Source organism: Solanum stenotomum, chromosome 3 (genome assembly GCF_019186545.1).
Source record: "Solanum stenotomum isolate F172 chromosome 3, ASM1918654v1, whole genome shotgun sequence".
Classification (NCBI taxonomy): Eukaryota; Viridiplantae; Streptophyta; class Magnoliopsida; order Solanales; family Solanaceae; genus Solanum; species Solanum stenotomum.
Window position 1 is genome coordinate 55,113,926 of NC_064284.1, and position 12,744 is coordinate 55,126,669.

The 12,744-nt window shown below is 40.6% G+C and overlaps 1 protein-coding gene across 1 annotated transcript; it reads left to right on the forward strand.

The window, feature by feature from the left end:
* The first annotated feature begins 7,757 nt into the window (after window positions 1-7,757).
* Window positions 7,758-8,063, forward strand: LOC125859070 (uncharacterized). Its single transcript, XM_049538805.1, has one exon. The coding sequence runs from the start codon at window positions 7,758-7,760 to the stop codon at window positions 8,061-8,063; it is 306 nt and encodes a 101-aa protein (XP_049394762.1).
* The last annotated feature ends 4,681 nt before the right edge of the window (window positions 8,064-12,744 follow it).

The window sequence follows — 12,744 nt, forward strand, 5'->3', positions numbered from 1 at the left end:
CTATCTAGGGGGTTTGGTTAACCGTCGAGTGGTTCAGCGAGCTCGACCCAACTCGCCAAACTGCCCAATGTGACTATTGTTTACCCCAACTTCCAAAATCATCCCCGTAGCCCTCGAAACCATAATCAAACCATACATTTAATCAATTAGACTCAGACCCATAAGACCCATACAACCCATACAACCGGGGTAGTCAAACTTCCCCGGTTTGGCCAAAATTGTCCATTTGATGACTTAGCCCTTAAGAATGACGTCAAACACTCCATCATTGGGCAAAACATGTCATTTAGCACAATTTGGGTTACTCAGACTTCACCCAACTAGACCCAATCAACAATCAAGCACAACCCAACAATTTATGATCAATTTTAAGCATGCAACTTGGGAAATTAACAACTATGGCAACTACGGCTCAATATCGAAATTAAAATAGTCAGGAAAGCACACAAATACGGATTTGGAGAGGCCCAGCACACATCATTACGAACAAAACAATTGCAAATGAGTTTAACCGCTCAATATGAGTTTTGTGGTTCGAAAAACCAACCTTTAATGTCGAATGTATAAATTGAAATGTTAGGTGGCAAAGTATCCAACTCCAAATACAGGATCAACGACCAAAAAGCAAGAAAATACGAGAATATAGGAAATATAGATTTCGGGCGTGATTTTGTGAAGTTAAAAAGTGAGGGAATGTGAAAGTGTTTGAAATTTTAAACCTTTGGCCTTATAAAACCATCCAGTTCTCGCCCTTCGGCGATGTTATTTTATTTCGCGGAACCACTGGGTGACACGCTGAGTGGTCACTTACCTCGCGGAGTTTTACAGGACCTCCCGTTAATGTGGGGGTCCAAACAGCGGACAAAGTCGGGATCGCTGACCTGTTCGGTGACACACCGATTTGTCCATGGCCCGCCGATTTTTATAGACTCCATCTTCTAATTTCTTGAGTCCAACGGCGGTCCTAGTCAGGATCGTCGACTAGGCATTTTGCTAGCCAACCTTCACTTTTCAAACACATTCTACATTTCAACCTACAAAATTAACGCACGATTATTTTAAAAAGCAAAAAGAAATCAAATAAAAACCTGGGTTGCCTCCCAAAAAGCGCCTTAGTTAATGTCGTGGCATGACGCAAGTCCCCACCCAAACTTCATTCTTGGGGTTTTCCATAGTGTCACTAGGCAACCCCCCTTGTTATATAGGGTTTAAATGAGAAGAAATTTGACCCATTTGGGTCTCCAACTGCTTGATAGAGATGGAATGAGGTAACCGTCTGGCTAAGGGTCGATACATCTTCCTTTATTTCCTTCAAAATTTTATCGAACCTTTCAACCTTGTTGAGAATATGAGAGAGCATATGCTCAGACCGGCCACCCTCAGAATCTTTTGGCTTTTTACACTCGTGGGGAGGAACATACCTATCCTTCTCCCCATCTCTTTCCTTCCAAGTGGGGTTACGATCCTTCCACTCTCTATCACAATCTCTCCAGCCTTCATCCTTGTTCCAACCTTGGTTACCACCCTGCCTCGGGTAGTTTTCATGATAACCACCTCCTTGGTTAGCTAGGAAGTTCACTTTCACTTTGTACAACGCTTCAAACTTGGCCTCTTCGGGGTGGACATACCCAACACCCACAGCATTAACACTCCTAGCACCAGCACCCATAAATTTTTTGGACAAAATGTCAACTTAGGTCATGATCTTTGCCATGTTTTGGTCCCTCTCTTGATCTTTCTCAAGTTGCTCCTTTGTTAATTTAAAAGTGAGAGGGGAGACCTTATTTTTACGGGTGTACCATGTGATGAGTCCATAATTTGGACTCATTTAGTGCTAGATTTTAATAGATTTAGTGTCCTTAATTTCATATTTTGTTTCAATAAATAATGTAAATCCTTAAGTTTTAGGTATTTGGAGTTTGAGGTAACGCATGGACACTACTTGACAAAGAGGAACAAGGCATCTGAAAGAACGAAGAAGAGAAGGCCTGAAAATCGCCCAAACCATTGGGCGAGTCACAGAATGTCCATAGTCTCGCCTAATGTTCTATTGAGCTAAGCCCTGGAAGAGGTGACCACGTTGGCGATAGAAAAGAGCATTCGGCGGATCGCCGAACAACCATGATACCGCCTAAAGTTACAAAATGCTGGAGCTAAATTCAGGGAAATTTCGGCGAGCAGCAGAGCTAGTTGGCGTGTCACCGATCTATTCGGTAAAGGACAATCATGTCGCCAAAGATTGCTGAAGAAGATTTGAACACATGCTTATGAGAGAATTAATAGACAGAAGGTGATTCGCGTGTTCGGCGATCCCGATTTGGATTGCCTAACGTTACAGTAGCCGAACCAAGAAAGAGTGAAAACTGAAGGCAAGATAAAGAATGATCGGCGCGTCGTCGACCTATCGGCGACATCCGACTAACCTCACCGAATGGTCTATAGCAGTCACACATTAGACTTATTTAAATTGATTTTTGGAGAGGAGAGAGGGTATTCAGAAACTAGTGAACAAAACAATTGAGAGAGAGGATACCACGAAAGGCTCTGGAGAGGGATTTTTATTGAAATTTTCTTAGAGATTTGACCCAAACCCTTGGTTAGGTTATATTACTATTAAACGATCGGTGATGCTTAGTATTGGATGAAGTATCTTTGATAACGTATATGAAAATAACGCCACTGCCGGGGAGTAGCATTACTTAGAATTCTTTGATTGAAGGTTTGTCACTCACAAATTTGTTGGTTGTAGTTAAATTGGTTTTGGCTACGTTGTGTAAGTGTTGGCTGGACCACATAGAAGTGGACATTAGTGAGGAAGAGATGAATGATAGTCAAGCAGTTCATCATGATGGTATACACGACATCAATAGTGTCTACAACCCGGATCAATCGGGTGGAATGAGTGTAATATGCATCCCACAAACGGATGGGAATGCGATGTTTGAAGTCACTAGCACAACTCTGCACCTTCTCCAATTGAGGGGACTATATGGAGGTCTCGATCACGAAGACCCGAACGAGCATGTGAGAAACTTTACAGAGGTTTGCAACCCTTTTTCATTCAAAAGTATGTCGCAAGAGTCAATTTGGCAGTGGTTATTCCCCTTGTCTTTAAAGGAAGAAGCTAATAAGTGGTTGACCGAGTTACCAAACAATTCCATCACATCATGGGAGGAGCTGGTTATAGCAATTAACACAAGATTCTTCCCTCCAACAAGGATGATGAAACTTAGTGATGAAATTCAAGGTTTCAAGCGATGGGAGGGGGAAACGCTCCATGAAACATGGGTAAGATTCAAGAAGCTCCTGCTTAAATGCCCAACTCATGGGCTGCCAAACAATTTGTTACTTCAATATTTATACTGGAGCCTTGATTCAATTAATAAAGGAGTGGCTGATCAGTTGGTACGAGGAGAAATAATGTTGCAATCGTTTGAGGTAGCTCATTTCTTCTAGATGACATGACAAGAATAAACCAAGTGTGGTACATCAAAGAGGATCAAGTCTCTCCATTTCATTTTAGATTAACATAAGAGCAACTGGATAAAGAGAAAGAGGGGGATGAAAATATCAAAAAGATGTTGACCCAAATGGAAGTTCTGCAGGAACACATGAAGGAAACTTGTGGAGTGTTCACAGTTGAGGAGGGTTCGTTCTCAAGCTATTCAAAGCCTGGGGAGAATCAAGGTTGGAACTCCAGATGAAGTGAGGAGGGTTTCTACCCACGCTATTTGTAGCGAAGTGGAAATCAAGGTTGGAACCATTATAAGGAAGTTGAGAAAAGGAGATGCCACCAAGATTTTTCCGAGAAAAATGAGTATTAGAGAAGAGAGGATGAATATGAAGAGAACCACACTCCCTCAAGTCAGAGCCCAAAATCAAGGGGAGGTGCAAGTAGTCCCCGCGTGAATAATTTTCTTTCACGCATTCTTGATAAAGTTGAAGGCTCGGATGATTAATGGAAAGGGATAAAAGCCAACTTCTCATCCTTGAACAATAAAGTAAACTCGCACGCAGATGCAATCAAAGTCCTTGAAGTTCAATTGAGTTTACTTTCAATACAATTGAAACAAAATATGGTGACAGATGATGAAGATAAAGGACTGGCCGTTGTCACTCAGAGCGGAAAAGAAGTAAAAGGTGGTGTGACAGGTAATGAAAAAGAGTACACTCGGAATGAAGGCAAATATACAGAGGAAGAAGAGATAACCATTCCTCATGACATTACAAAGGAGTCGTAAAGTGAAGAGGAAAGGCACAAGCCATGCCTAAAAGCCAACCAACCTTTACCTAAAATATCTCCTCCATTTCCTCAACGCCTCAAGAAAAATAATAAGGATGAGAAGTTCAAGAAGTTTTTATCGGTATTCAAGATCTTATCGATTAATCTCCCTCGAATTTGAAGCATTGTTGGAAATTCCAGGTTACAAATTCATGAAGGAGTTAGTCACAAAAATAGGAGCTTGGATTTTGAGACGATCAAAGTCTCTCACAGTTGTAGTGTGTTATGACGAAGGAGCTGATCGAAAAGAAAGATGATCTTGGAGCATTCACTATCCCGTGTGCTATTGGCATGCTCAAGTTCGCAAAAGCCTTATGCGATCTGGGAGAAAGTATTAATGTAATGTCTTATGCTATTTATAAACAACTCCGGTTGGCTGAACTGCAGGCTACAACTATGAGACTCTTGATGGCTTACAGATCGATCAAACACCCAGTGGGAATACTTTATGACATTTTGGTTAAGGTCGACCGATTTATTTTTTCGGCCGATTTTTTCATACTTGACTGTGACATAGATGGCAAGATTCCTATTATCTTGGGGAGGCCATTCTTGGCAAGTGGGAGAGCATTGGTGGATGTTGAGAGCGGGGAGCTAAAATTTTGGGTTAATGAAGATGAAGTCACCTTTGATGTGTGCAAATCAATGAAACACCCGAGTGACGTTCATGTAATCTCAACTGATGATATGATTGATGAGGCAGTGGCTAGTTTTAACCATTTGATGTGCAGCAAAGAACCACTTGAATTTGTGTTGGCTAATGATGAAGAGTTTGAGGTTCAAGGCCAAGATGAAGTGGTAGACGCATTTTCAAACATGGGGAGATTTACAAAGACACCAATGAAATTGGACATCGAGTTAAAAAACTGAGAGAGCCCTCCCGTCAAGCCATCAACCAAAGAACCACCATATCTCGAGCTGAAGGTACTACCCTAACAACTCCGGGATGCTTTCTTAGGTGCAAATAACACCTTACCGGTGATTATAGCAGCCAATTTATTTGATTGGCAAGTAAAATTGCTCCTTGAAGTACTGAGAAGACACATAAAAGCCATCGGTTGGACTATTGAAGATATAGTGGGCATCCCTCCAGGCATATGCACTCACAAAATTCAACTTGATAGCGATTGTAAACTGAGTGTTGAACATCAGTGAAGACTAAACCCGCTAATGCAAGAGGTGGTGAAAAGGAAATAATAAAGTGGTTGGACACAACAGTGATCTACCCTATTGCAGATAGCAAATGGGTCAGTTTGGTGTAATGTGTACCGAAAAAGGAGTCACGGTTGTCCCTAATGACAAGGGGGATCTTGTATCTATGTGACCGGTGACAGGTTGGAGAGTTTAGATGGACTATCGGAAGCTAAATTCATGGACTGAAAAGTATCATTTCCCCATGCCCTTTATGGATCAAATACTTGACCGACTATCCGAGAGAGGGTGGTATTGCTTTTTGAATAGGTATTTTGGCTATAACAAAATCTCCATTGCTCCGGATGATCAAGAGAAAACAACATTTTACTGCCCTTATGGTACTTTCTCCTTCAAACGAATGCCATTCGGATTGTGTAATGCTCCGGCTACGTTCCAATGTTGCATGTTATCCATCTTTGCTGACATGGTGGAAGACTCAATGGAAGTATTTATGGATGATTTCTCAGTTGTGGGTGACACATTTGCAGAATGCTTATAGCACTTAGGACAAATTCTCCAAAGATGTGTTGAGACAAATTTAGTCCTAAATTGGGGACAGTGTCATTTCATGGTTAAGGAAGGAATTGTGCTTAGTCACAAAGTATCACAAAAGGGGCTGGAGGTAGACAAGGAAAAAATTGAAGTAATCGAGAAATTACTGCCACATATTTCAGTAAAGGGCGTTTGGGGTTTTTTGGGACGTGTCGGATTTCATAGGAGGTTCATTAAAGACTTCTCAAAGATTGCACTTCCTCTATACAAACTTTTGGAAAAAGAGGTGAAATTCCACTTTGATGATGCTTGTATGGTAGTTTGCAAATGCCTGAAAGAAAAATTGATTTCCACTCCTATCATCACTAATCATGATTGGTCAGAGCCATTTGAAGTGATGTGTGATGCAAGCGGTATGGCATTAGGCGTAGTGTTGGGACAGCCACGAAATAAACATTTTCATCCCATTTAGTATGCAAGCAAAACTTTAAACAGTGCTCAACGTAACTACACAGTTACCAAACAAGAGTTATTTGCAGTGGTTTATGCGTTTGAGAAGTTTCGTGCATACTTGCTAGGTAAAAAAGAGATTATTCACAATGATCATGCTGCATTGAGTTAGCTAATGGCAAAGAAAGACGCCAAACAAAGATTGATAAGAAGGGTGCTTTTATTGCAAGAATTCAACTTTGAGGTCAAAGATAGAAGAGGTTGTGAAAATGAGGTGGCTGATCACTTATCAAGATTGGAAGGCAGGGAGAATGACGAGCTGGAGATCGACATAAAGGATATTTTTCACGATGAACAGGTATTCGTGGTAACCCTCACATAACCCCCTTGGTATACTAATATTGCAAATTACTTAGTGTGTGGAGTAGTGCCAAACAAACTGAATTTCTACCAACAAAAGAGGTTCATGTTCGATGTTAAGAAATACTTTTGGGATGAACCATATTTATTTAGAGAATGTGCTGACCATATAATTAGAAAATGTGTTCCGGATGAAGAAGTTGTTGAGATCATGCATGCTTGCCACGCCTCGCCGGTTGGAGGTCATCATTGTGGTGTATGAACAACAGCTAAAGTTCTGCAAAGTGGGTACTACTGGCCGTTTCTATACAAAGATGCTCATGAGTTTGTCAAGAAGTGCACGCAATATCAAAAGCAAGGTGGAGTGTCCAAAAGGCATGAGTTGCCTCTGACGCCAATTTTGAAATGGAACTATTTGATGTATGGGGAATCGATTTTATGGGTCCATTTGTGAGCTTATTTGGAAATAAATATATCTTGGTGGCTGTGGATTATGTTTCCAAATGGGTAGAGGTTTTAGCTCTTTCAAACAATGAAGGAAAAAGTGTTGCAAGGTTTGGGACTCTACAAGCCACTATTAACGATGGAGGATCACACTTTTGTAATAAATGGTTCTCAGCTGCATTGAATAAATATGGGGTGAAACACAAAGTAGCAACAATGTATCTTCCCCAAATAAGTGGTCAAGTTGAAGTGTCAAACCGGGAGATCAAAAGCATTTTGGATAAGACAATGAATGCAAATAGGACTAATTGGTCCCGAAAGTTGGATGACGCACTATGGGCGTATCGCACCGCATAGAAAACTTCTATTGAGATGTCTCCGTATCAAGTAGTTTTTGGTAAATCTTGCCATCTACCCGTCGAGTTGGAACACAAAGCGTTGTGGGCATTGAAAGCTTTAAATCTGGACTGGACAAAGACATCAAGGGGGAGAGTGGAGCAGTTAAACGAATTGGATAAATTCAGATTCAGAGCCTATGAAAGCTCAGCCCCTGTACAAGGAAAAGATAAATAAATGGCATGATGCTAAAATTCTTAAGAGGGAGTTTAAACTGGGAAACTGGGTGTTACTATACAATTCCCGACTTAGACTCTTTCCAGGAAAGCTCAAGTCCAAATGGTCAGGACCATTTAGAGTGACAAGAGTACTCACCAATGGTGCCATAGAAGTCGAGGGTCAAGAGGGGCCTGCATTTAAGGTGAATGGGCAACGCTTAAAATTATACTTTGGAGAATTCCAGGAGATTTCTCTGGTTGAGGTGGTGTACCTGGAAGATGCTTGAAAGAATTTCCACGTCGTGCCACGACATTAAATAAGGCGTTTCTTGGGAGGCAACCAAAGTGTTAGTGTTTTAAATAATGTGTGTAATAATTTTGTAGGAGTAGGGATCATGAGTGAGAAAAAAGTCTTCTTCGTGAGTCACTGAACTATTTAGGTAATCACGACTTGGCTCGCCTTATGGATCTAAAAACTGAGACTGCGACTCTGGAACATTCGGCGGGACACCTCCACCAGTTGGTGTATCGTAGATGCGTTTAGGCGACCCATTTTTTCTTGCCCTTTCTAATCAAAGCGGACAATGTTCCTCAATGATCGACCGGCGATGCTTCAAGTTCATTATACGGATCGTCGAGATGTTGGGTGATCCACTACATCTTCGCCAATCTGCCTTCTCTGGGAATGCGACTTACTGGAACTTAGGGCGATCTAAAGAACATTCGGTGCATCGCCGAAGCACTTAGCGACCATTTCATTCCATCGCCATCTGGGCATTTAGTGAAGATTTCTCGTTACCCTTCTTTACTTATTGACACCCTAAATTGCTTTCATTTCTCCATACTGTTACTATTCATATTTCATGTTAAATTTCGGTAAATGTCCGCTCTCTACCCACATTGAGGACAATGTGAAATGTTTTTATTGGGGGTGTGGTCCTCACTCATTAACCTCAGCGAACCTCCTTCTTGTTTCACAGCCCCGTACCTGTGTTGAAAGAGACTTTTCTTTTGGAAATTTGAGTATCGGTTTTGATCAATACCGATGACTTGAATAGTATTCATAATTGAACAAGCATGCATGTGTGGCTATGATGAGAACAAATGAAGTTGCATAGGCAATATGTGAACTCTTTTCATCTCGTTGTGATTAGCCAATTACCGAATCAAGTCTCTTTTGATGAACGTTACATATTAGCGAAAGTGTGGAGTCTTGTTTGACTTTGGTGTCGATGCCTTGTGTGATGAGCTTACTGTGAACCATGCATGATAACACTTAGAATTTGCCCCTATGGTCTGGTGGACTAAGTAAAGCTATCTCTTGATATGATCTTAGGCAACTGCGAAGAGTGTGAGCCAATTTGACATATACCTCTTTTGTGGCCTACCTTGTGAGTGTGTGAACCTCTTTTGAACACCCCTTGAGCCTTACTTTTCTTTGGATGAAACTTTATTGAAAACATGACCTTTCTTAAAATCCACTACCCATAATCCCCGTGATTTGTGGTTGATTGACTAGCCAACTTAGGCCAAAAGCCTAAGTTGGGGGTGTAGTGATAAGTGAAGGTTAGTCAAGAAGTGCCAGAAAAGTTTCCTTTAACCCATGATTTTGAGAAAAATGGAACCGCTCCATATAAAAAAAAGAGAGAAAGGAAAGAAAACAAAGAAAAAGAATAAGAATGAAAAAGTTGTGGAATAAAGCACAAAAGAAATGGTTTCCCGAATAATCCATGGAAAGTGAATAATGGAATGACTTCTGAGCACTAAAGATAATGATAAAAGAAGAGGAAAGGAAGTGTTGTGAGCACCACATTTCATGAGGGTGAAAGTTACTGAGCCTAAATGACCATACATTTGCACTCAGCCCCATTACAAGCCTTGAAAAGACCTTTTTGATCTTGACTGAGATGAAACAATTGTCTATTGGAAAATACGGGCAAACCTATAGGTGAAAGCATGTGTTGTGTCCTTCTTTGTGAGTGGGAGCATTGCATTTGATTTTGGAACTTTAAATAGTCGAACCATTGTGTGTGAATATGGAATCATTTCTTTGTGTGAGGGAATTTGATTTTCTTTGTTGAGCTTGAACTTGCATTCGAAGCAAGTATAGGGAGCTTGAGATTCTTCGATAATGGTGTGTCACAACTTGAAACTTTAAGTGCACATTTGATCTTCGCATGAGTAAATTAAGTCTTGTGTAGCTCTGTTCGAGATATCCTTTTTGAACTGTCGAACTTGATTTTTACTTCAAGAAAATCAAAAGTTTAAGTTGTGGGTGTTGATGAGTCCACAATTTGGACTCATTTACGGCTTGATTTTAATAGATTTAGTGTCCTTAATTGCATATTTTGTCTCAATAACTTATGTAAATCCTTAAGTTTCAAGTATTTGGAGTTTGAAGCAAAGCATGGACACTACTTGACAAAAAGGAACAAGGTAGCTGAAAGAGCGAAGAAGAGAAGGCCTAAAGATCGCCCAAACCATTGGGAGAGTCGCCAAATGTCCATAGTCTCACCTAATGCTCTATTGAGCTAATCCCTGGAAGAGGTGACCATGTTGGCAATAGAAAAGAGCTTTTGGCGGATCGCCGAACAACCATGATACCGCCAAAAGTTACAGAATGCTAGAGCTAAATTCAGGGAATTTTCTGCGAGCAGCAGAGCCAGTTGGCGTGACGCCAATCTATTCGGTGAAGGACAATCAGGTCGTCAAAGATTGATAAAGAAGATCTGAACACACCCTTCTGAGCGAAATAATAGACAGAAGGCGATTCGCAGAAGTTTTCGAAGATCCCATTTTGTATCGCGTAAAGTTACAGTAGCTGAACCAAGAAAGAGTGAAAACTGAAGGAGAGATAAAGAACGATCGACGCGTCCCCAACCTATCGGTGACATCCGACTAACCTGGCCGAATGGTCAGCTACAGTCACACATTAGACTTATTTATCTTTATTTTTGGAGAGGAAAGAAGGTATTCAGATATGAGTGAACAAAACAATTGAGAGAGAGGATACCCCGAAAGGCTCTAGAGAGAGATTTTTATTGAAATATTCTTAAAGATTTTGTAATCAAGAAGATTTTTTGTTGATTTCTTCATAAAAAACTCTCATTTTTCTGTATTCACTTATGGGAAGAAAAATTGATTTGAATTTTTCTACTTTTGATATGGGTGGCTAAAACCCTTCTATTGGGGTTTTGACCATGAAGCCAACTGTTGAAGGTTTGCTAAGTGGGTATTGTTGAAATGCAAATAGGGAGGTTAATTTGAAGTGGGTCTAAACTATTACTGCGTTTTGAAGTTTTTTTTTGCATATTTAGTGTAATTGATTCTGCATTGTGAGCTTGATCGAGAGAGAAGCACAAAACCTAGGCAGCACTCTTAGCATCCTTAGTAGTGGGTTACCCGAATTTCAGCTCGAGAGAGTGAAATTAGTATCTAGCTCGATAGAGTGGATTTGATAAGGACAAAGGGTTGGGAACCTTACTATTAGTGATGAAGTTCGAGAGAATTCGTCATAGAAAAGGTAATTGTTCGAGAGAAAGTTATCTTATATATGGCCCGACCTACCCACAATAACATAACCTACTATTTGTATCAACATTCACCCTCTAAAGTAAAATTTGACAATTGGCTGGTCAATTCCCCAAGTTCTACTCTAGTGTTTGTTTAATTTGTGTTTATTCGTGAAGTTGGATTGAAATTGGCAAAACATAATCATAACATTAAAGGGATTGTGTCAAAGTTTCATTTTCTAATTTAAAAGAAAAACTACTCCATTGGGATTCGACCCCAACCCTTGGTTGGGTTATATTACTACTAAATGATCACTGATGATTAGTACTGGATGAAGTATCTTTGATAGTCTTTCTCACCACGCCCGGTTAATTTTGGTCATACCGCCCAAGAGCTAGGCTGCTATAACATAAGGTTGTTGTATCAAACCTCTCGGAGAAAGTTGATCAGCTACTCCCTTGTTGACTGAATCAAGGCTTTGGTAAGAGTATTACAGCAAAACGTTGTCGGGCAAACCATGAGTTGGGCATTATAGCACCAACTTCTTAAATCTTAGCCAAGTTTCATGGATTGGCTCACCCTCCAAACGCTTGATACTCTGCATGTTGTCCTTAAGTGTCATCATCTTTGAAGGACGGAAAAATCACACTTGAAATGCGGTGACAAGCTCTTCCTACGAAGTGATGGAGTCTCTTGGCAATCAGGCAACCACTTACATTCTTCTCCCATTAGGGAAAATAGGAACAACCTCAACCGGACAGACTCTTGGGATATGTTCTGGAAGGAGAACGGCCCACAAACATCAACAAAGTTCCTTATATGCTCATGAGGATCCTCATGAGCCAACCCACCAAACAGCCCTTTCAATTGCAAGAGCTCCAACATGGTGCTTGTAATGTGGAAAACAGTGTTCCCTTCAGCCGGAAGCAAGCGAATGGCACCAAGTCCACCCACAAGATTAGGGTCATTAGCATTCGGCTCATTGACATCATTGAGATTGTCGATGACATCTTGGTGGCCCACTTGGCTATCATTCCTTCCGTTGACACTCATATCTTCTGTTTCAAACAACACAAACTAAAAAAAATATAAGAAGATTCAACTAGGACTAAAAAGAACAAAATTCAACTTCACCAAAAAAAACTCAAACAACACCACTCCCCTGCAGCGGCGCCATTTTGATTAACGTTTCAAGAACACTTCATCCAATTCTAAGTGTTAACGATCGCTAGTCAGTATAAAACCCAACTATATGAGTTAGGGTTGAATCCCACATGGAGCGGTACGTGTTAGAGAGTCACATGGAAAGTATGAGCGTATTCAAATCAATCATAGGAATAGAATTTATCGAATAAGAACATAATTCAAATTAGGGGGTGACAGGAATGTCAAATGTGGGGGTTTGGTTTGGAATTATCAACTACAAACAGCGGTAAACAATACGAAATAACAATA

What these genes read in the sequence shown, in the direction of transcription:
- LOC125859070 (XM_049538805.1), top strand. Translation starts at nt 7,758, where the DNA reads ATGAAAGCTCAGCCCCTGTACAAGGAAAAGATAAATAAATGGCATGAT.